Source organism: Hyla sarda, chromosome 10, assembly GCF_029499605.1.
Source record: "Hyla sarda isolate aHylSar1 chromosome 10, aHylSar1.hap1, whole genome shotgun sequence".
Lineage (NCBI taxonomy): Eukaryota > Metazoa > Chordata > Amphibia > Anura > Hylidae > Hyla > Hyla sarda.
Genome location: NC_079198.1, coordinates 43,552,961 through 43,578,628, shown reverse-complemented (window position 1 = coordinate 43,578,628; position 25,668 = coordinate 43,552,961). Strand labels below are relative to the sequence as shown.

Sequence of the window (25,668 nt, the reverse complement as noted above, 5' to 3'; positions counted from 1 at the left end):
AGGCCTACTCTTGACTGCTCCTGGTGCAATGTATGGGGTAATTAAACACTCTTCAGTAGTGTTTTTTTTTCTTAATTTACTGATAATTTTATCAGTAATAAAATTGAATTTTCCAGAATGATAATCGTTACACAACGGAACGCTTGTTGTGTGTGATTTTTTAATGGAAAAAAAAAATACGGACAGTGATTAACTCTGCTTCATCATTTTGGGTGAAAAAAGTCCTTTGGTGATCTGATCTTTTGGAGACAGATGCACTTCCACACATATTGAATTACTTTTTGTAAAAGAAATGTCAAATATTGTGTGGTTTATTATTTTTGAGAAGAATTTCTTTGGGTGGTCCACTGTCCTGCATTATAGAGTCTTGTGAACTGTTGGACACGCGCTTGTTCTTACACAAAGGTATTTCTTTAAAACATTTCTAAAATGTTGTTGTTTTTTGGAGAGGATTGTGAAGCCCGGGTGTGTACTGGTGCATCAGCCAACTCCAGGCTGTGTCATGCAGGCAATATATGGAATACTGATGCCGCAGGGGTGGGGCCTGGTTCTGGAAATGTAAAATTTTTGGATAGCGGATGCTACCAATGAAAAATCTTTGACAAAAATTTCTCATTGTGTTGATTTTGGAAGGGGATTGTGAAGCCCTGGTGTGTACTGGTGCATCAGCCAACTCCAGGCTGTGTCCTTCAGGCAATATATGGGTTACTGATGCCACAGAGGTGGGGCCTGGGTCTGTTAATTTCAAATTTTTGGATAGCGGGTGCTACCAATGAGAAATCTTTGTCAAAAATGTCATATATTGTGTTGTTTTTTTGGGGGGGATTGTGAAGCCCTGGTGTGTAGTGTACTAGTGCATCAGCCAACTCCACGCTGTGCCATTCAGCCACTAAATGGTCTCCTCTTGCTGCCAACATGTCCACGCTATGTCATTCAGTCACTATATGGTCTCCTGACACTGATGCCACCACCAGGCTCTGTCATTGTGCTGCTGTGCGGCAGTGATTCTAAGAGCGATGCCGGTAATCTGCATGCTATTCTGAATAACTGTATTATTTCACTACCCCAGCACACTCCATATGCGTTTTAGGACACAGCAAAGTGTTCTATACCCTTATAGAGGCTGTATGTAGACTAGAAATAGCCTTTTTTAATATCGATTCACCGCGAATAAATTTGGATCGAAACAAACTTTTCGGAAAAATTCGGCGAATCGGCCGAACCGAATTTTTGAAAAGTTTGCTCATCTCTAATAATAGTAGTAGAAGGAGTACTTGGAGATTGAACATGCCACAGCCATAATAATAAGCGCCTGTAATAGTTCTTATATGCTGCTGGTTTTTCTGTCCCTAATAGGATAGGACTACTTTTAGACCAGAGACCAGTGGTGCGTTTTTTGTTTGGAACTTGAAATTTAAAGGGGTATTCCAGGCCAAAACTTTTTTTTATATATATCAACTGGCTCCGGAAAGTTAAACAGATTTGTAAATTACTTCTATTAAAAAATCTTAACCCTTCCCATAGTTATTAGCTTCTGAAGTTGAGTTGTGGTTTTCTGTCTAACTGCTCTCTAATGACTCACGTCCCGGGAGCTGTGCAGTTCCTATGGGGATATTCTCCCATCATGCACAGCTCCTGGGACGTGCCGTCATTATTGAGCAGTTAGACAGAAAACTTCAGAAGCTAATAACTATTGGAAGGATTAAGATTTTTTAATAGAAGTAATTTACAAATCTGTTTAACTTTCCAGAGCCAGTTGATATATATATATAAAAAAGGTTTTGCCTGGAATACCCCTTTAATTCAGAGAGAGACACTGCAAGGTAAAGAAAAAAGGACTGTGTGGTGAATGGTGACCGTGTGGGGAGTCAGAAGTGGATACATTTGCTAATATGATGCTGTTTTTTGTCCCTAATAGGACCATAACAGATAAGACTACTACATTCTCAGACCAGAGTCCAGTGGTGTGTTTTTTGGTTGGAACTTGGAATATTGAGAGACAGACACTTTAACTCCTTGGGGACGGAGCCCATTATAACCCTAAGGACGGGAGCATTTTTTGCAATTCTGACCACTGTCACTTTAAGCATTAATAACTCTGGGATGCTTTTACTGTTCATTCTGATTCCGAGATTGTTTTTTCTTGACATATTCTACTTTATGTTAGTTGTAAAATTTTGTCAATACTTGCATCATTTCTTGGTGAAAAATTCAAAAATTTTATGAAAAAATTGAAAATTTTGCGTTTTTCTAACTTTGAAGTTCTCTGCTTGTAAGGAAAATAAACATTCTAAATAAATAATATTTTGATTCACATATACAATATGTCTACTTTATGTTCGCATCATAAAGTTGACATGTTTTTACTTTTGGAAAACATCAGAGGGCTTAAAAGTTCAGATGTGTAAGGGGGTGTATGTGTAGTGTTTTACTTTTTATTATTTGTTAGTGTAGTGTAGTGTTTTTAGGGTACATTCACACAGGCAGGAGTTCACAGTAAGTTTCCTTGAAGGAATCCCACTGTAAACCCGCCCATGTGAATGTACCCTGTACATTCACATGGGGGGGCCCCAAACCTTCAGCTGTGGCAAAATGGCAACTCCCAGAATGCACTGACAGCCCGTACATGCTGGGAGTTGTAGTTTTACAACAGCTGTAGGCACACTGGTGGGGAACCGCTGAGTTAGAAAACAGACTATAGCTCAGTGATTCCAACCCATGTGCCTCCAGCTGTTGCAAGACTACAACTCCCAGCATGTACGGTCTGTCAGTGCACTTTGGGAGTTGTAGTTTTGCAACAGCTGGAGGCACACGGGTTGGAATCACTGAGTTAGGAAACAGACTCTAGCTCAGTGTTTCCCAACCAGTGGGCCTACAGCTGTTGCAAAACTACAATTCCCAGCATGCCCGTACAGTCAGGGATGCTGGGCGTGTAGTTCTGCAATATCTGGCCCTTCAGATGTTGCAGAACTACAACTCCCAGCATGCCTGGGCAGTCTGGGCATGCTAGGAGTTGTAGTTCTGCAACAACTGGGGAAGAACAGTGGCCTCCAAACTGTAGCCCTCCAGATGTTGCAAAACTACAACTCCAAGCATGCCCAGACTATCCAGGCATGCTAGGAGTTGTAGTTCTGCAACATCTGAAGGGCCAGATATTGCAGAACTACACGCCCAGCATCCCTGACTGTCTGGGCATTCTGGGAGTTGTAGTTTTGCAACATCTGGAGGGCTACAGTTGGGAGATCACCATATAGTGGTCTCCAAACTGTGCCACTTCAGATGTTGCAAAACTACAACTCCCAGCATGCCCAGACAGTCAGTGCATGCTGAAATATGTAGTTTTGCAACATCTGGAGGACCACAGTATATAGACCACTACACAGTGGTCTCCAAACTGTGACCCTCCAGATGTTGCAAAACTACAACTCCCAGCATGCCCACACAGCCTTTGGCTGTGTGGGCATGCTGGGAGTTGTAGTTTTGCAGATTTTAGAAGGCCACAGGGAAGATCCCTTATCGCGATCTTCACTGCAGCCTTCTGCGCCGCACTTTCCGGCCGCCGCTCCTCCTGCTTGCGCCGCTGGTTCCTGATGCCGCCTCCGAAGGTCCAGGTAAGCCGGGCCATGCTCCCCCCTCTCCACACGTGTTCCCCCGCTCTGTACCGACTTCCGATCGGTGGCCAGAGCGGGGGAAATTAACTCTAACCCCCCGCCCCCCTCCTGCCATTGGTGGTCAGCCATACCGACCAATGGCAGGGGATAGGAGGGGGTGGCAACACTGCCACCTCGCTCCAATCCTTTAGGCTGGTCGGAGCTGGCTCTGACAGCTCCGATCAGTCTTATTTTCCGGGAGATCGGGTCACCAGTGACCCGATTTGCCCAGATCGCGGCAAATCGCAGGTCTGAATTGACCTGCGATTTGCTGCGATCGCCGAAATGGGGGGTCTCAGGACCCCCCTAGGCATTGCCACGGGATGCCTGCTGATAGATATCAGCAGAAATCCCGGTCCGATCACCGCCCGGCGAGCGGCAGTGATCGTAAATGCCGAGGGCTTATGCATACGCCCTTCGTCCCCAAGGAGTTAAGGTAAGAAAAGGACTATGTGGTGAGTGGTGTGGGGAGTTAGAAGTGGATACATTTGCTAATATGCTGCAGTTTTTTCTGTCCCTAAGGCTGCACTCACAACTCATTTTTTATATACGGGTGCCGGATCTGGCTGGGGGAGGGGAAAACCGGGCGCACCCGTACCCCAGCCGGATCAGCCCGTAAATCCATTCACTTTGATCAGCCGACAGGAGTCAAACGGTGACTCTGGTCGGCTCATTTTTGACCCATATGCAGTTTCCTGACTGGACCTAAAACCGTAGTATACTACGGTTTTAGGTCCGGTCCAAAACCGGATACAGGTCAAAACTGAGCCGACCAGAGTCACCGTTTGACTCCGGTCGGCTCATTAAAGTGAATGGATTTACGGCTAATCCGGCTCGGGTACGGGAGCACCCGTTTTACCCTCCCCCAGCTGGATCCGGCACCCGTATGTAAAAAACGAGGTGTGAATGCAGCCTAATAGATTCTATCCTTTACAGAACTGCATTATGGATGACGCTGATGAGACCCCCGGGAAAAACATGCGGACAAAGACAAGTAAGGCAGCATCACGCATAAGGCAGCATTCACGCAGCATCCATCCAACAAGTCTGTTGTCTGCAAAATTTGCAAAACATCGCTGGTATGGCACGGAAGCACAACCGTGATGAACAAGCACCTGAAAAGGAAACATGTTGGCATCACAGAGGAAGGAATAGCCCCGTAAGTAATAAATGATTCATGCTGGTAAAAAGTTATGTCAAACGTACTCATATGAATGTAATAAGGCCAATTTCACACTGCCGTTGCTTCCCATCGAGAACGGCCTGTAAATTCTTTTTTATTTTTTTTTATTTTTGTAACTGACTTTAATGACTGTTCTCATGACAGGGAGCAACAGGCAACAAAGGTTCCCAATGGCTCACATTTACTATGATGGGGCCCACTGGGCACCGTTAGGAATAGTGAGAGAAAAAGATGGCACAAGCAGAAATTTTTCTCCTGCTATTCTGACAGGCTCTCCCGACAGCCGCCACACTGCCGTGTCCTAACGGCAGTGTGAAAGAAACCTAAGGCTTCTCTCACACTACCATTTTGCACCCGATCGGTGAAGTCCATTAGGAAGATAGCGGGAGAAAAATTTGTCCTTGCAATGTCTTCTTTTTCTCCCGCTGTCTTCGGCCGCAATAATGAGAGTTATAACAGACGTTAGAGGAACCCCATTCAAGTGAATAAGATCCTCTTTGCTTATTATGACTCCCATTTGTCTCTGTTACAATATCGGATGTTAACCCCTTCAGGACGGAGCCCATTTTGGCCTTAAGGACCGGAGCGTTTTTTGCAATTCTGACCACTGTCACTTTAAACATTAATAACTCTGGAATGCTTTTAGTTATCATTCTGATTCTGAGATTGTTTTTTCGTGACATATTCTAATTTAACATAGTGGTAAATTTTTGTCGATACTTGCATCCTTTCTTGGTGAAAAATCCGTAAATTTGATGAAAAATTTGAAAATTTTGCATTTTTCTAACTTTGAAGCTCTCTGCTTGTAAGGAAAATGGATATTACGAATACATTTTTTTTTGGTTCACATATACAATATGTCTACTTTATGTTTCCATCATAAAATTGACGAGTTTTTGCTTTTGGAAGACACCAGAGGGCTTCAACGGTCAGCAGCAATTTTCCGATTTTTCACAAAATTTTCAAACTCAGTATTTTTCAGGGACCAGTTCAGGTTTGAAGTGGATTTGAAGGGTCTTCATATTAGAAATACCCCATAAATGACCCCATTATAAAAACTACACCCCCAAAGTATTCAAAATGACATTCAGTCAGCGTTTTAACCCTTTAGGTGTTTCACACGAATAGCAGCAAAGTGAAGGAGAAAATTCACAATCTTCATTTTTTACACTCACATGTTCTTGTAGACCCAATTTTTGAATTTTTACAAGGGGTAAAAGGACAAAATTTTTACTTGTATTTGTAGCCCAATTTCTCTCGAGTAAGGATATACCTCATATGTCTATGTTAATTGTTGGGCGGGCGCAGTAGAGGGCTCAGAAGGGAAGGAGCGACAAGGGGATTTTGGAGAGTACGTTTTTCTGAAATTGTTTTTGGGGGGCATGTTACCTTTAGGAAGCCCTTATGGTGCCAGAACAGCAAAAAAAAAAACACATGGCATACCATTTTGGAAACTAGACCCCTCGGGGAATGTAACATGGGATAAAGTGAACCTTAATACCCCACAGGTGTTTGACGACTTTTGCAAATGTAAAAAAAAATAAAAAATTTTACCTAAAATGCTTGTTTTCCCCCAAAAAATGTATTTTTAAAAAGGGTAATAGCAGAAAATACCCCTAAAAATTTGAAGCCCAATTTCTCCTGATTCAGAAAACACCCCATATGGGGGTGAAAAGTGCTCTGCTGGCGCACTACAGGTCTCGGAAGAGAAGGAGTCACATTTGGCTTTTTGAACGCACATTTTTCTCTGGGGGCATGCCGCATTTAGGAAGCCCCTATGGTGCCAGGACAGCAAAAAAAAACCCACATGGCATACCATTTTGGAAACTAGACCCCTCGGGGAATGTAACAAGGGGTTAAGTGAACCTTTATACCCCACAGGTGTTTCACGACTTTTGCATATGTAAAAAAAAAATTTATTTTTTTACCTAAAATGCTTGTTTTCCCAAAAATTTTACATTTTTAAAAAGGGTAAAAGCAGAAAATACCCCCCAAAATTTGTAACACAATTTCTCCCGAGTACGGCGATACCCCATATGTGACCCTAAACTGTTGCCTTGAAATACGACAGGGCTCCAAAGTGAGAGCGCCATGCGCATTTGAGGCCTAAATTAGGGATTGCATAGGGGTGGACATAGGGGTATTCTACGCCAGTGATTCCCAAACAGGGTGCCTCCAGCTGTTGAAAAACTCCCAGCATGCCTGGACAGTCAACGGCTGTCCGACAATACTGGGAGTTGTTTTGCAACAGCTGGAGGCTCCGTTCTGGAAACAGTGGCGTACCAGACGTTTTTCATTTTTATTGGGGAGGGGAGGGGGGCTGTGTAGGGGTATATGTACACGTAGTGTTTTTTACTTTTTATTTTATTTTTTGTGTTAGTGTAGTGTAGTGTTTTTAGGGTACAGTCGCACGGGCGGGGGTTCACAGTAGTTTCTCGCTGGCAGTTTGAGCTGCAGCAGAAAGTTTGCGGCAGCTCAAATTTGCAGCCAGATACTTACTGTAATCCTCCGCCCATGTGAGTGTACCCTGTACGTTCACATTGGGGGGGACATCCAGCTGTTGCATAACTACAACTCCCAGCATGCCCGTTGGCTGTCGGTGACTGCTGAGAGTTGCAGTTTTGCAACAACTGTAGGCACACTGGTTATGTATCACTGAGTTTGTGACCTAACTCAGTGTTTCACAACCAGTGTGCCTCCAGCTGTTGCAAAACTACAACTCCCAGCATGTACGGTGCATGGTGTACGGTGACGGCTGAGAGTTGTAGTTTGCAACAGCTGGAGGCACACCGGTCGTGAAACACTGAGTTAGGTAAAAAAAAACTCTGAGTTTCACAACCAGTGTGCCTTCAGCTGTTGCAAAACTACAACTCTCAGCAGTCACCGACAGCCAACGGGCATGCTGGGAGTTGTAGTTATGCAACCAGCAGATGCACCACTACAACTCCCAGCATGCACTTTAGCTGTTTGTGCAAGCTGGGAGTTGTAGTTATACAACAGCTGAAGGTACACTTTTCCATAGAAAGAATGTGCCTCCAGCTGTTGCAAAACCATAAGTCCCAGCATGCCCATAAGGGAATGCTGGGAGTTGTGGTGGTCTGCCTCCTGCTGTTGCATAACTACAGCTCCCAGCATGCCCTTTTTGCATGCTGGGAGCTGTTGCTAAGCAACAGCAGGAGGCTGTCACTCACCTCCAACGATCCAGACGCTGCAGGTCAGTCCCGCCGCCGCATCTGCTCCTGGGGCCCCGATCCCAACAGGGGCGCCGGGGATCGGGGTCCCCAGCACCCGGGGTGCACGTCCCGCACCCGCTCACGTCCTCCAGAAGAGGGGCGGAGCGGGTGCGGGAGTGACACCCGCAGCAGGCGCCCTGATTGGTCGGCCGGTAATCCGGCCGACGAATCAGGGCAATCGTGAGGTGGCACCAGTGCAACCTCACCCCTGCAGGCTCTGGCTGTTCGGGGCCGTCAGAGACGGCCCCGAACAGCCAGTAATTCGGGGTCATCGGGTCACTGGAGACCCGATTGACCCGGAATCGCCGCAGATCGCTGGACTGAATTGTCCAGCGATCTGCGGCGATCGTCGACATGGGGGGGGCATAATGACCCACCTGGGCGATATGCCGGGATGCCTGCTGAACGATTTCAGCAGGCATTCGGCTCCGGTCCCCAACCGGCTAGCGGTGGGGGCCGGAATTCCCACGGGCGTAAGGATACGCCCTCGGTCCTTAAGGACTCGGGATTCAGGGCGTATCCATACGCCCTATGTCCTGAAGAGGTTAAGGGCGGTCAAAGTGTGAAAAAAAAAAAAACCTTAACGTCCGATTGTAACGGAGCAACACACAGTGTCAAAGGAGCCTTAGTTAGACAGAAATAGATTTTTTGCATATTTTAAATGCTAATATATTGCTTTAAACTCATTTCAGCAAGAGACAGCGCTCCATTAGCGAAATCGTCCATATAAATCCCCCATGTACGCCAGCACAAGCTTCAGTCCTCACAGATGCTGTATTAAAAATGTTAGTCACTGATATGCTACCACTGTCAATGGTTGAAGAAAAGGATTCCAAAGCATGGTCAGTTACATAGTTACATAGTTAGTACGGTCGAAAAAAGACATATGTCCATCAAGTTCAACCAGGGAATTAAGGAGTAAGGGTGTGGCGCGATATTGGGAAGGGATGAGATTTTATATTTCTTCATAAGCATTAATGTTATTTTGTTCCAGGAATGTATCTAATCCTGTTTTAAAGCTGTAAATTGTTCCAGCTGTGACCAGTTCCTGAGGTAGACCGTTCCATAAATTCACAGTCCTCACGGTAAAGAAGGCGTGTCGCCCCTTGAGACTAAACTTTTTCTTCTCCAGACGGAGGGAGTGCCCCCTCGTCCTTTGGGGGGGTTTAACCTGGAACAGTTTTTCTCCATATTTTTTGTATGGGCCATTAATATACTTATATACGTTTATCATATCCCCCCTTAAACGTCTCTTCTCAAGACTAAACAATTGTAACTCCTTTAATCGCTCCTCATAGCTAAGATGTTCCATGCCCCATATTAGTTTAGTCGCGCGTCTCTGCACCCTTTCCAACTCCGCAGTGTCCCTTTTATGGACAGGTGCCCAAAACTGAACAGCATATTCCAGGTGAGGCCATACCAATGCTTTATAAAGGGGGAGTATTATGTCCCTGTCCCTTGAGTCCATGCCTCTTTTGATACATGACAATATCCTGCCGGCTTTGGAAGCAGCAGCCTGACATTGCATGCTATTCTGTAGTCTGTGATCTACAAGTACACCCAGATCCTTCTCTACCAGTGACTCTGACAGTTTAATCCCCCCTAAGACATACGATGCATGCAGGTTATTAGAACCCAGATGCATAACTTTACATTTATCCACATTGAACCTCATTTGCCAAGTGGATGCCCAGACACTTAGTCTATCCAAGTCATCTTGTAACTTATGCACATCCTCTATAGTGTTACGCCGAGCGCTCCGGGTCCCCGCTCCTCCCCGGAGCGCTCGCTACACTCTCGCTACTGCAGCGCTCCGGTCAGATCCACTGACCCGGTGCGCTGCGATTCCGTCTCCAGCCGGGATGCGATTCGCGATGCGGGTGGCGCCCACTCGCGATGCGCACCCCGGCTCCCGTACCTGACTCGCTCTCCGTCGGTCCTGTCCCGGCGCGCGCGGCCCCGCTCCCTAGGGCGCGCGCGCGCCGGGTCTCTGCGATTTAAAGGGCCACTGCGCCGCTGATTGGTGCAAGTGGTTCTAATTAGTGTGTTCACCTGTGCACTCCCTATGTATACCTCACTTCCCCTGCACTCCCTCGCCGGATCTTGTTGCCATTGTGCCAGTGAAAGCGTTTCCTTGTGTGTTCCTAGCCTGTGTTCCAGACCTCCTGCCGTTGCCCCTGACTACGATCCTTGCTGCCTGCCCCGACCTTCTGCTACGTCCGACCTTGCTTCTGTCTACTCCCTTGTACCGCGCCTATCTTCAGCAGTCAGAGAGGTTGAGCCGTTGCTAGTGGATACGACCTGGTCACTACCGCCGCAGCAAGACCATCCCGCTTTGCGGCGGGCTCTGGTGAATACCAGTAGTGACTTAGAACCGGTCCACTAGCACGGTCCACGCCAATCCCTCTCTGGCACAGAGGATCCACCTCCTGCCAGCCGGCATCATGACAGTAGATCCGGCCATGGATCCCGCTGAAGTTCCTCTGCCAGTTGTCGCCGACCTCACCACGGTGGTCGCCCAGCAGTCACAACAGATAGCGCAACAAGGCCACCAGCTGTCTCAACTGACCGTGATGCTACAGCAGCTACTACCACAGCTTCAGCAATCATCTCCTCCGCCAGCTCCTGCACCTCCTCCGCAGCGAGTGGCCGCTTCAGGCCTACGACTATCCTTGCCGGATAAATTTGATGGGGACTCTAAATTTTGCCGTGGCTTTCTTTCTCAATGTTCCCTGCACTTGGAGATGATGTCGGACCAGTTTCCTACTGAAAGGTCTAAGGTGGCTTTCGTAGTCAGCCTTCTGTCTGGAAAAGCTCTGTCATGGGCCACACCGCTCTGGGACCGCAATGACCCCCTCACTGCCTCTGTACACTCCTTCTTCTCGGAAATTCGAAGTGTCTTTGAGGAACCTGCCCGAGCCTCTTCTGCTGAGACTGCCCTGTTGAACCTGGTCCAGGGTAATTCTTCCGTTGGCGAGTACGCCGTACAATTCCGTACTCTTGCTTCAGAACTATCCTGGAATAATGAGGCCCTCTGCGCGACCTTTAAAAAAGGCCTATCCAGCAACATTAAAGATGTTCTGGCCGCACGAGAAATCCCTGCTAACCTACATGAACTCATTCATCTAGCCACTCGCATTGACATGCGTTTTTCCGAAAGGCGTCAGGAGCTCCGCCAGGATATGGACTTTGTTCGCACGAGGCGTTTTTTCTCCCCGGCTCCTCTCTCCTCTGGTCCCCTGCAATCCGTTCCTGTGCCTCCCGCCGTGGAGGCTATGCAGGTCGACCGGTCTCGCCTGACACCTCAAGAGAGGACACGACGCCGCATGGAGAATCTCTGCCTGTACTGTGCCGGTACCGAACACTTCCTGAAGGATTGTCCTATCCGTCCTCCCCGCCTGGAAAAACGTACGCTGACTCCGCACAAAGGTGAGACAGTCCTTGATGTCAACTCTGCTTCTCCACGTCTTACTGTGCCTGTGCGGATATCTGCCTCTACCTTCTCCTTCTCTACTATGGCCTTCTTGGATTCCGGATCTGCAGGAAATTTTATTTTGGCCTCTCTCATCAACAGGTTCAACATCCCGGTGACCAGTCTCGCCAGACCCCTCTACATCAATTGTGTTAACAATGAAAGATTGGACTGTACCATACGTTTCCGCACGGAGCCCCTCCTAATGTGCATCGGACCTCATCACGAAAAAATTGAGTTTTTGGTCCTCCCCAATTGTACTTCCGAAATTCTCCTTGGACTACCCTGGCTTCAACACCATTCCCCAACCCTGGATTGGTCCACTGGGGAGATCAAGAGTTGGGGTACCTCTTGTTTCAAGGACTGCCTTAAACCGGTTCCCAGTACTCCTTGCCGTGACCCTGTGGTTTCCCCTGTAACCGGTCTCCCTAAGGCCTATATGGACTTTGCGGATGTATTTTGCAAAAAACAAGCTGAGACTCTACCTCCTCACAGGCCTTATGACTGTCCTATTGACCTCCTCCCGGGCACTACTCCACCCCGGGGCAGAATTTATCCTCTCTCCGCCCCAGAGACTCTTGCTATGTCTGAGTACATCCAGGAAAATTTAAAAAAGGGCTTTATCCGCAAATCCTCCTCTCCTGCCGGAGCCGGATTTTTCTTTGTGTCCAAAAAAGATGGCTCCCTACGTCCTTGCATTGACTACCGCGGTCTTAATAAAATCACGGTAAAGAACCGCTACCCTCTACCTCTTATCTCTGAACTCTTTGATCGCCTCCAAGGTGCCCACATCTTTACCAAACTGGACTTAAGAGGTGCTTATAATCTCATCCGCATCAGAGAGGGGGATGAATGGAAAACGGCATTTAACACTAGAGATGGACACTTTGAGTATCTGGTCATGCCCTTTGGCCTGTGCAACGCCCCTGTCGTCTTCCAAGACTTTGTTAATGAAATTTTTCGTGATCTCTTATATTCCTGTGTTGTTGTGTATCTGGACGATATCCTGATTTTTTCTGCCAACCTAGAAGAACACCGCCAGCATGTCCGCATGGTTCTTCAGAGACTTCGTGACAATCAACTTTATGCCAAGATGGAGAAATGTCTATTTGAATGTCAATCTCTTCCTTTCCTAGTATACTTGGTCTCTGGCCAGGGACTACAAATGGATCCAGACAAACTCTCTGCCGTCTTAGATTGGCCACGCCCCTCCGGACTCCGTGCTATCCAACGTTTTTTGGGGTTCGCCAATTATTACAGACAATTTATTCCACATTTTTCCACCATTGTGGCTCCTATCGTGGCTTTAACCAAAAAGAATGCCAATCCTAAGTCATGGCCTCCTCAAGCGGAAGACGCCTTTAAACAGCTCAAGTCTGCCTTTTCTTCTGCTCCCGTGCTCTCCAGACCTGACCCATCTAAACCCTTCCTATTGGAAGTAGATGCCTCCTCAGTAGGAGCGGGAGCGGTCCTTCTACAAAAAAATTCTTCCGGGCATGCTGTTACTTGTGGTTTCTTTTCTAGGACCTTCTCTCCGGCGGAGAGGAACTACTCCATCGGGGATCGAGAGCTTCTAGCCATTAAATTAGCACTTGAGGAATGGAGGCATCTGCTGGAGGGATCAAGATTTCCAGTTATTATTTACACCGATCACAAGAATCTCTCCTATCTCCAGTCTGCCCAACGGCTGAATCCTCGCCAGGCCAGGTGGTCTCTGTTCTTTGCCCGATTTAATTTTGAAATTCATTTTCGCCCTGCCGATAAGAACATTAGGGCCGATGCTCTCTCTCGTTCCTCGGATGCCTCGGAAGTAGAGCTCTCTCCGCAACACATCATTCCTCCTGACTGCCTGATCTCCACTTCTCCAGCCTCCATCAGGCAAACTCCTCCAGGGAAGACCTTCGTCACTCCACGCCAACGCCTCGGAATCCTCAAATGGGGTCACTCCTCCCATCTCGCAGGCCATGCGGGCATCAAGAAATCCGTGCAACTCATCTCTCGTTTCTATTGGTGGCCGACTCTGGAGACGGATGTTGTTGATTTTGTGCGGGCCTGCACTGTCTGTGCCCGGGATAAGACTCCTCGCCAGAAGCCAGCTGGTCTTCTTCATCCTCTGCCTGTCCCCGAACAGCCTTGGTCTCAGATTGGTATGGACTTTATTACAGACTTACCCCCATCCCGTGGCAACACTGTTATTTGGGTGGTCGTTGATCGATTCTCCAAGATGGCACATTTCATCCCTCTTCCTGGTCTTCCTTCTGCGCCTCAGTTGGCAAAACAATTTTTTGTACACATTTTTCGTCTTCACGGGTTGCCCACGCAGATCGTCTCGGATAGAGGCGTCCAATTCGTGTCAAAATTCTGGAGGGCTCTCTGTAAACAACTCAAGATTAAATTAAACTTTTCTTCTGCTTATCATCCTCAATCCAATGGGCAAGTAGAAAGAATTAACCAGGTCCTGGGTGATTATTTACGGCATTTTGTTTCCTCCCGCCAGGATGACTGGGCAGATCTTCTACCATGGGCCGAATTCTCGTATAACTTCAGAGTTTCTGAATCTTCTTCCAAATCCCCATTTTTCGTGGTGTACGGCCGTCACCCTCTTCCCCCCCTCCCTACTCCCTTGCCCTCTGGTTTGCCCGCTGTGGATGAAATAACTCGTGATCTTTCCACAATATGGAAAAAGACCCAAAATTCTCTCTTACAGGCTTCATCACGCATGAAGAAGTTTGCTGATAAGAAAAGAAGAGCTCCCCCCATTTTTTCTCCAGGAGACAAGGTATGGCTCTCCGCTAAATATGTCCGCTTCCGTGTTCCTAGCTACAAATTGGGACCACGCTATCTTGGTCCTTTCAAAATTTTGTGCCAGATTAATCCTGTCTCTTACAAACTTCTTCTTCCTCCTTCTCTTCGTATTCCTAATGCCTTTCACGTTTCTCTTCTTAAACCACTCATCATCAACCGTTTCTCTCCCAAACTTGTTTCTCCCACTCCTGTTTCCGGCTCCTCGGACATCTTCTCAGTAAAGGAGATACTGGCCTCCAAGAAGGTCAGAGGGAAAACCTTTTTTTTGGTCGATTGGGAGGGCTGTGGTCCTGAAGAGAGATCCTGGGAACCTGAGGACAATATCCTAGACAAAAGTCTGCTCCTCAGGTTCTCAGGCTCTAAGAAGAGGGGGATACCCAAGGGGGGGGGGTACTGTTACGCCGAGCGCTCCGGGTCCCCGCTCCTCCCCGGAGCGCTCGCTACACTCTCCCTACTGCAGCGCTCCGGTCAGATCCACTGACCCGGTGCGCTGCGATTCCGCCTCCAGCCGGGATGCGATTCGCGATGCGGGTGGCGCCCGCTCGCGATGCGCACCCCGGCTCCCGTACCTGACTCGCTCTCCGTCGGTCCTGTCCCGGCGCGCGCGGCCCCGCTCCCTAGGGCGCGCGCGCGCCGGGTCTCTGCGATTTAAAGGGCCACTGCGCCGCTGATTGGTGCAAGTGGTTCTAATTAGTGTGTTCACCTGTGAACTCCCTATGTATACCTCACTTCCCCTGCACTCCCTCGCCGGATCTTGTTGCCATTGTGCCAGTGAAAGCGTTTCCTTGTGTGTTCCTAGCCTGTGTTCCAGACCTCCTGCCGTTGCCCCTGACTACGATCCTTGCTGCCTGCCCCGACCTTCTGCTACGTCCGACCTTGCTTCTGTCTACTCCCTTGTACCGCGCTTATCTTCAGCAGTCAGAGAGGTTGAGCCGTTGCTAGTGGATACGACCTGGTCACTACCGCCGCAGCAAGACCATCCCGCTTTGCGGCGGGCTCTGGTGAATACCAGTAGTGACTTAGAACCGGTCCACTAGCACGGTCCACGCCAATCCCTCTCTGGCACAGAGGATCCACCTCCTGGCAGCCGGCATCGTGACATATAGACTGTACTGTGCTACAAAGCTTGGTGTCATCTGCAAAGATAGAAACAGAGCTGTTAATAACATCCTCTATATCATTGATAAATAAATTAAACAACAGTGGTCCCAGTACTGAACCTTGGGGTACACCACTAATAACCGGGGACCAATCAGAGTACGAATCATTGACCACCACTCTCTGGGTACGATCCATGAGCCAGTGTTCAATCCAGTTACAAACTAAAATTTCCAAACTCAAAGACCTTAACTTACCTGTCAGACGTCTATGAGGGACAGTATCAAACGCTTTAGCAAAATCCAGAAACACTATATCCACAGCCATTCCTCTGTCACGGCTTCTACTCACCTCTTCATAAAAGCAAATTAGATTGGTTTGACAACTTCTATCCTTAGTAAACCCATGCTGGCTATCACTTATAATACAATTATCCCCTATGTATTCCTGTATGTAATCCCTTATAAGTCCTTCAAACAATTTACCCACAATGCACGTTAAACTTACCGGTCTATAGTTTCCTGGGGAAGACCTAGAGCCCTTTTTGAAGATTGGCACCACATTCGCCTTGCGCCAGTCCCTTGGCACAATACCAGACACCAGAGAATCTCTAAATATCATGAACAGGGGTACAGATATTACTGAACTTACCTCTCTAAGAACTCTTGGGTGTAGTCCATCCGGTCCTGGGGATTTGCTTACATTTATATCACTTAACTTACCTTGTACCATCTCTACATTAAGCCAGTTCAGTACATTACATGATGTGTTACCAGCACTGACCTGGCCAATGTCAGCTCCTTCTTCCATAGTGTATACAGAACTAAAGAACCCATTCAGTAGCTCCACCTTCTCTTGATCGCCTGTGACAACCTCCCCATTATCATTATTAAGGGGTCCTACATGCTCTGTCCTAGGTTTTTTTGCATTTATATATCTAAAAAAATATTTAGGATTAGTTTTGCTTTCTTTGGCCACCTGTCTCTCATTTTGAATTTTTGCTGTTTTTATTACATTTTTACAGATTTTATTAAGCTCCTTGTACTGTTTAAATGTTATAGCTGACCCAACAGATTTGTATTTTTTGAAGGCTATTTTTTTGTTGTTTATTGCTCTTTTAACATCATGTGTCAGCCATGTAGGATTTAGTTTTAATCGTTTATATTTGTTCCCCTTTGGTATATATTTAGCTGTATAGTTATTTAGAGTTGATTTAAAGATGTCCCATTTATCTTCTGTATCAGTATTTGACAACACCTCCCCCCAGTCTATGTCCTGTAGTGCAGCCCTCAGCCCAGGGAAATTTGCCTTTTTAAAGTTATATGTTTTTGCCTTCCCCGCCTGTCTTTGTTTTCTACATTTTAAGTCAAAAGTAACTATATTGTGGTCGCTATTACCAAGGTTTTCCCGCACAGTTACATTACCAACCAGCTCTGCGTTGTTGGAAATGATCAGATCCAACAAGGCATCACTTCTTGTTGGGTCCTCCACAAACTGGCCCATAAAATTATCCTGCAATAAATTTAGGAATTGTCGCCCCTTTGTAGTTTTAGCCAACCCCGGACCCCAATCTATATCTGGATAGTTAAAATCTCCCATTATTACCACTGTACCTGCCCGGGCGGCCCTCTCTATTTGTTTATGAAGCCGAACTTCTATCTCTTCAGTGATATTAGGGGGTCTGTAGATTACACCAAATACTATTTTTTCAGTATTTCCCTCCTTTTGTAATTCTACCCACAATGATTCCACATCCTCAGAATCATCACACACTATGGCATCGTTCACACTGACTTTCATACCACTTCTTACATACAGATAGACTCCACCACCTTTTCTGTTCATTCTATCCTTGCGAAACAATGTAAACCCCTGCAGATTGACAGCCCAGTCATGCGAGGAGTCCAGCCATGTCTCAGTGACCCCAACTATATCAATATGTTCCTCCAGTATCAAGGCCTCAAGCTCCCCCATTTTATTTTCTAGGCTTCTGGCATTTGTGAACATACACTTTACATTTCCATCCTTTATGTTATTGGGGTTAATGGGATTCAAGGGTGTAAGTTTTATTTTCCTATGAAGCTTATTCCTATTAACTATTCTAACCCCTCCCTCTGTTCCACCCCCAGGTACATTTATAATTCCCACCTCTCTATCTACACTATCTTCCCCCTCTTTGCTGTAGGTTCCCTCCCCCCAAGTCCCTAGTTTAAACACTCCTCCACGCTTCTAGCCATCTTCTCCCCAAGCAAAGCTGCACCCTCCCCATTGAGGTGCAGCCCGTCCCTACGGTACAGCCGGTAACCGACAGCGAAGTCAGCCCAGTTCTCCATGAACCCAAACCCTTCCTTCCTACACCAGCTTCTGAGCCACTTGTTTACCTCCCTGATCTCCCGCTGCCTCTCTGGTGCGGCTCGTGGTACTGGTAGTATTTCAGAAAAGACTACCTCTATTCCCGAGAGTGCCTGCTCAGTGAGCAGGAGACTCCTCTCCATGTTGTTAATGCTTCTCATTGTTGCCAGTCGCCCCTCTAGATGCAGGATCTGGGCTTCCAAACGGACAACTAGCACACATCTCGCACAACAATATGCACCCTCAAACTGTTGTTCAAGGATTGCATACATTGAACAGGATGTACATTGGACTGCATTTTCCAACATGGAGGCCATCTAGTTATGGGGATTTCACAAATGTATAGGAAAAAACAGACAGTCAAAATTACACTTAAAATTTTTTGTAGACCTTGTGGGTTCAAAAATTAAAACTCACAGCGATCTCAACCTCCTGCTTTCAAACTCCAGTTTTTGAAACTCCTCTTTCACGCCCCCTGTTACACAGCAACACTCAGAAAGTGCACTAAATCCTTCATACAAGCTTCCCTCAAGAGCCCATTTCACCAAACTGATGGAGAGGAATAACATTGACTGCAGACATATGGACTAGTGTGGCAACTGAAGCTTACCTTGGCATCACATGCCACTACATCGGGGATGATTGGAAAATGAATTCCATCTGTCTAACAACCATGCCTCTGGAGGAGAGACACACAGCTGCACACATTGCAGAATGGTTGGAGGAGGTTGTGTATAGATTTCAAATTCTACCTAAAAAAAATTATTGCCCTGGTCCATGACAATGCTGTAAATATGGTGGCTGCTGCTAACATCCTGGAGGAGAAGCATGGATGGTCCAGTATCCATTGCACTGGCCACACTTTGCAGCTGGTTATTAATGCTGCATTACAGAAGCGAGGTATTGGGAGAGCGGTGAGTGCTGCTAGAGGACTAGTGGAACACTTTAAAAAAAAGCGAATTAGCGAGCAGCAAATTGAAGGAGAAACAAAAGCAAATGGGTAAAGTGGAACATAGGCTTGTGCAAGATGTCAGCACTAGATGGAACAGTACATACTACATGGTTGAAAGACTTCTAGAGCAAAGGTGGCCAGTAACAGCAACCTTATCAGACCCATCTGTTGCACAAAGGGGCAAACATTATGGAGACCTCAAGCCGGAACAGTGGAGTCTTCTTCTGGAACTTTCCAACGCGCTTAAGCCTTTTGAGTGTGCCACTGTGTTCATGAGTGGGCAAGAGTATCCCTCTCTATCTACAATGCCTGCACTTATTAAGGGGCTGTTAAGGTCTACTGAGTGTGCTTTTTTGAAAATGCGGCCATGAGAGACTTCCAAGCCACTGTAACCAACCAGCTTCATAGCAGATGGAGTAACATTCTATCAGAACATGTTCTAGAGCCTGTCATTATGTCAGCTGTGTTAGACCCAAGATTTAGGAAGTTAAGGTTTCTAACATCTGAACAAATGATAAATGTGCAGGCAAAAGTGCAGACAGAGCTGCTTGCTCTAAGAAGAAACGAGATGATGGAGTTGCAACAGCAAACCACTACTTTAGCGTCTACTTCTACAGCTGATACTGACCCACAACCTTCAACATCCAAAACATCTTCTATACTTGTGAGTATCCTCGAGTCTGGTGGCAGCAGTGAGGAGGAAACAGAGGGACAACACATGGAGGAGGATATTAACATACTGATCATAAAAGAAGTCCAGTCCAATTTTGCGGAAAAGCCTCTCCACATGGATGGGAACCCTTTGAATTAGTGGAAGTCTAACAAAGAAAGATATACAACATTGTCCAAACTTGCAAAATCATACTTGGGCATACCGAGTACATCCACACCATCAGAACACCTCTTCTCTGTGACTGGTAACATAGTATGTAAGAAGAGAGCTAGCCTTAGTCCTGATCATGTGGACATGTTGTCTTTTTTACATTCTAATGCAAATTTTTTTGAATCATGTTGCTTTAAAAATAAATAATCATGTTATGTTATATAAAAAATATTGCTATTTTACTTAGTTTTACAAGTAAAATCAGTTAAACCACTTTTTTTTGTCATTTTGCAGTTTTTTCCCGATTAATTGAATAATCGATAAAATAATCGGCAACTAATCGATTATTAAAATAATCGTTAGCTGCAGCCCTACTCGGGTTCATTAACTCCCTGCCCTTTGTACACACCGCATGTCTCTACTACCGATTGGATGGTTTACTGAGGTCCTTGGATCGTCCCCGGCGGGGTAGGAGAAGGCCCTGGCAGAGCGCCGAGAATTTAAAGATCATTGTTGAAATTTGCATTAAGCATGTATTAGCTACTGCTAAACTTCCAAAAATTAAAGGCCCAAGGCCAGAAGTGTCAGTGAGGCAAGTAGTTCCTGAAAGACACAGGTTGAGTCAGGAGCAGGCATTCACAGTACCTAAGAGGGTTTCATAACCCCTTACATTTAAAGATCAATGATGAAATTTGCATTAAGCATGTATTTAGCTACTGCTAAACATCCAAAAATTGAAGGCCCAAGGCCTGAGGCATCAGGGAGGCAAGTAGTTCCTGAAAGACACAGGATGAGTCAGGAGCAGGCATTCGCAGTACCCAAGAGGGTTTATAACCCCTTACATTTAAAGATCAATGTTGAAATTTGCATTAAGCTTGAATTTAGCTACTGCTAAACATCCAAAAATTTAAGGCCTGAGGCACCAGGGAGGCAAGTAGTTCCTGAAAGACACAGGATGAGTCAGGACAGGCCTTCGCAGTACCCAAGAGGGTTTCATAACCCCTTACATTTAAAGATCAATGTTGACATTTGCATTATGCATGTATAGGAGCAGGCAATGGCAGTACCAAAGAGGGTTTCATAACCCTGCAGCATGGTCAATCTACTCTGAGGCATCTGGCATTGGTAGCTGGAAATCCTGGCTGATCCATCCTGGATTCATCTTGACAAACTTCAGTCTCTCCACATTTTTAGTGGACAGACGTGTTCGCCTTGGAGTGACTATGGCCCCGGCCACACTAAACATCCGCTCTGATGGCACACTACTGGCCGGGCAGGACAGCTTTTCCAGGGCAAACTCTGCTAGTTGCGGCCATAAATCAAGTTTGGCTGCCCAGAAGTACAGCGGATCTTCAATGGTTGTCGGCATGGTCATGTCAAGGTATGCCACCACCTGCTGGTTCAGGTCCTGCTCAATGTCTACCTACAGCTGATGAGTTGCTTCACTATGTGGGTGAAGAAAGCTACTCATCAGCGACTGTAGACTCAGGCTGCTGCTGATTGAGCTGGTACTGCTCCTGCCACCCCTCCCCTCCCCAGCAGCCATGACAGTGGAAGGTGAGCGCAGAGGGCCCCCTGAGTCAGACCTGCGAGTGGATGGACCATGTGGCCATGTGGCATCGGCCAAATGACTACGTAGAATCTCTCTGTAGCAGGTCAGTTTATCCTCCCTCTCAGTGGGTGTAAAAAAGGCCCCCATTCTGGGATGGTATCGAGGGTCTAATAAGGTGGAGATCCAGAAGTCATCCCGCTGACGAATTTTGACAATTCGGGGGTCATTACGCAAGCAACTGAGCATGCATCGTGGGAGGGAGCGGATGGCCACTGGGTGATGCAGCAGGCTGGACCACTACATCGGAGCCACGGTTCTCCCAGGCCGCTTTATGGTGGCAAAGCATGTGTTGACGCAGGGCCGTGGTGTCGACATTGGGACCCGGGCCACACTTCACCTTCTGCTGACAGATCTTGCATGTGGCTATGTGAACCTCCTCCAGATGCCTTATGAAATACTTCCACACCGCCGAGTAGCTGATTTTCCCACCCGCAATCTGCACTAATTGACTGCTACTTTCGCCGTTTCCAGGAACCCCTGTTCCACTACCTCCTGGGAAGGTAGGCTGCCGCGAAGCAGGTGGTCTCCCCTGGGCACGTTTGGCTCCTGAATTTACACTCCTGCCACCACGCTGACTGCCAACCGTGCTACCGCCTTGCTGCCTCAAGGGTGATGAAACCCCTTCTGCACCCGGCTCCCAATTGCGATCGGCTTCATCATCATCAACAGGTGTGTGCACGTCACTGATGTCCTCCTCAGGTTCCCCAACAGTGTCTGCTTCAGGACCCTGAACATTTGCAACACCGCCTCCCACGTCACTCTCCACATCACTACTTGGCCGCCTAGCGGAGCAAGCGGCCCATGTCTCCTCCCCTTCTTGGCTGTCCAGTAGCTGCTGACTGTCCTCTATTAGATCGTCCTCAGTAAATAGTGGAGCTGAACCCACAGCATAAGATACTTCTTTAGGAGAGGGAACAGCATAGGACAAAGGCAATGGGAGGACAGGGACTGCTCCCGGGCCATGCCAACTGAGGGTTGTGTCTGAGGAACCCACCGACTGTTGACTGGGGGTGTCAGATGTCACTTGTGATGATGTGGATGAGTGTGTTAAACAATCGACGACGGCAGATGGGTTGCTGGTGGAGACACGACCGCTGGCTGATAACGGGAGCTCAGGCCTCTCGCTGCGACTCCTGCTGCCACTCGCCCCAAGTCTGCTGCCAACTCTGCCTGAAGTATTTAGGCCTCTGCCACTCCTCTGTGCACGTCCTGGCACTTCTCTGCCTGACATACTTAGTGCGTTTATGATGGTATTACAATACGTTACACTACTCTTTAAACAGTATTTGTCTAGAACAGCAGCAGGTGATTACTTACGGCTGTCCTTTCACAGTATGTAGGCCCTTTACAGATTAACAGGTACAAGATGGTACACTACTTGGATGTACGTATGCGGTATGCACTGATGAGGGCAGTAAGATGCACAACTATAGGCAGAAAAACTCTGTATCTTTGTAAAACACCAGCCGGTGGATACTATTGTTTGGACTTTAGTGGTATGGAGCACCTTGACAGATTAACAGGTACTAAATGGTACAATACTTGGATGTACCTATGCAGTATGCACTGATGAGGGCAGTAATATGCATAACCATACGCAGAAAAAACTCTTTTTTTTTTTTTTTAATACAGTCGGTGAATACTATTGTTTGGACTTGCACAGTATGTAGCCCCTTGACAGATTAACAATTACAAAATGGTACAAATGCACTACAGTCCACTGAACAATCACGTATTTCTAAACAGGACCCAACAGTGCAGCACCACAAAATTGCACTCTGTCACACAATTTTGAGCAGCAGAAGATTTGTGGAGCAAGAAAAAAAAAAAAAATCAATTGGGCTGAAAAAGGAAGAGATAAGATGCTTCAGAAAGTTCAGGCAGCTTGGAGATCTGTATGAGGCAGCTGACAGCTATCTGCCCCTCTCTGCTGCAATGCTCAATAACGTGAATAGGAGGTTTAGCTATCAATGATCCTTCTCAGTGTGAACAGCAAAGCACTCTGCACTCCTGTCTTTCCCTAATGCTGATGTGACTAGCAGTTGCAGTGTAACGTAACGCTGTGGTATGAGCTAGTCACACACACGCAGTCCCGTCCTCTCTATCTGAGTGTATAGATGAAATGAAGAGAGGCAAGATGGCTGCCGATTATATAGGGGCTGTGACATCACAGGGGTCAGTGAACACTGATAGGCTGCATCTCACATGTGATTCAGGGTAATCCCACCTACCTTCATTCCCACCGCTGTTTCCCACCCTCCCATAATCCCCTGCCCCATGTACTCACATGTGGATCCGCCATCTTAGGTCTCCAATAGCCTGGAATGCTGTAAAATGGAGTTTAATGCAGCAATATGCTCAATCGAATCGTGACGATATTCGCATTCGCGTAACGAATTCGGGTTCGTCAACTTCGATTCGCTCATCTCTAAAGTGAAACTTTATTCATAATGGAGTGAAAAGTAAAAAATTTAAGATTTTTTATTTAAAAAACTGATGCAACAGACATCATTTTTCAAACCGTATACGGTTTTTAACTGTATACGGGTTAAAATTTGTACACACGTTTTGATACAGTTTAGTATGGTTTTGAGGAATCCGTTTTTCATTAAAAACCTTATACAAGAACTGTATTGCAAAAACGTGGTGTGAATGCAGCCTAACAGTATTTTACATTTGCAATACAATAAATTGTCAGAAGAAAAGAAAGGAAGGTTGGTTTGGATAACAGGCTGGTAAAAGTGAGATACAAACAGTATAAAACAATCGAGAGGAAAATGTAAAATTAAAAATCTGAGTCAACATGGAAAATGGTTAATGAGAGTAAAAAAAAAGATTTACATAATTACCATAATTTTTACTAAACTTTGATTATCTAAATCAAAGCTGTAAACAAAAGTACATGTTGCATCTACCACAATCTAAGTAGTATGCAAGCTTTAGGACTAGAAGAGATATGTTCCTACCTGTAAGGAGTTAGAAGCCGCACCAATTAGAAGCCCCAATGATTGTGCAACTAGAGCAGTAGAAGTAGCAAGAGCAGAAAAAAGTAGGAAACGAGTAGCCTCAGAGGGCTGACCAGTCATCCAGTATACAATGCTGCAATATGTGATTGGACAAACCACCTGTAAAAACATATAGAATAGAACACTGATTTTATGTAATATTTACATTGTATGACCAATGTACTTCAAATTCAGTAAAAACAAATTCTAATTCATTTATGTCTGGAATAATTTTTTTTTAAAAAGTGTCGAAACTGAACAACAATCTTATAGCTTTCCTGAATGTAGGGCTCCTGGAGCAGAAAAGAAACCAGAGAGTTAAGAAGGTAAGAATGCACATCTGCTCTAGGTTCTAAATATTTTTTTCTTCATGCAATCTGAGGTCTAAAATCTATTTCTTAATTTGGTCTCAAGTTTTAATTTCAGGGGCTGACCTTGAATCTAAATTTATTTAGGGGTCTAAATTTAGGTACAATCTAATGGCCTGTACTTATTACCTTCCTTGTTCCTGGGGACTTCTTCAGCCATTAAAGGGGTTATCCAGCATTAGAAAAACAGAGCTTACAGTCATAACCGCACCCCTGAAATTTTTCAAGAAAATCAGGTATTTCTCACAGAAAAGGATTGCAGTAACACATGTTTTGCTATACACATGTTTATTCCCTTTGTGTGTATTGGATTAAACCAAAATAGGGAGGAAACAAAGCAAATTGGACATAATGTCACACCAAACTCCAAAAATGAGCTGGACAAAATTATTGGCACCCTTTCAAAATTGTGGATAAATAAGATTGTTTCAAGCAAGTGATGCTCTTTTAAACTAACCTGGGGCAAGTAACAGGTGCGGGCAACATAAAAATCACACCTGAAAGCAGATAAAATGGAGAGAAGTTCACTAAGTCTTTGCATTGTGTGTCTGTGTGTGCTACACTAAGCATGGACAACAGAAAGAGAAGAGAACTGACTTGAGAAGCAAAATTGTGGAAAAATATCAACAATCTCAAGGTTACAAGTCCATCTCCAGAGATCTAGATTTGCCTTTGTCCACAGTGCGCAACATTATCAAGAAGTTTGCAACCCATGGTACTGAAAGGTGTCAACGCAGGATAGTCTGGATGGTGGATAACCAGCCCCAAACAAGTTCCAAAGATATTCAAGCTGTCCTGCAGGATCAGGGAGCATCAGTGTCAGCGCCAACTATCCGTCAACATTTAAATGAAATGAAACGCTATGGCAGGAGACCAAGTAGGACCCCACTGCTGACACAGAGACATAATAAAAAAGCAAGACTAAATTTTGCCAAAATTAACTTGAGTAAGCCAAAATCCTTCTGGGAAAATGTCTTGTGGACAGATGAGGCCAAGATAAAGCTTTTTGGTAAAGCACATCATTCTACTGTTTACCAAAAATGGAATGAGGCCTACAAAGAAAAGAACACAGTACATATAGTGAAATATGGTGGAGGTTCAATGATCTTTTGGGA

The 25,668-nt window shown here is 46.0% G+C and overlaps 1 protein-coding gene across 11 annotated transcripts in view; it reads right to left on the bottom strand.

The window, feature by feature from the left end:
- ABCG4 (ATP binding cassette subfamily G member 4) overlaps window positions 1–25,668 on the bottom strand; it is a 522,357-nt gene that overhangs the window by 148,942 nt on the left and 347,747 nt on the right. For all 11 annotated transcript variants that reach the window (XM_056543428.1, XM_056543421.1, XM_056543422.1 and 8 more), the window contains one exon: window positions 24,147–24,305. In XM_056543428.1, coding sequence (XP_056399403.1) covers window positions 24,147–24,305 — 159 coding nt within the window. The remainder of the gene's footprint in view (window positions 1–24,146; window positions 24,306–25,668) is intronic.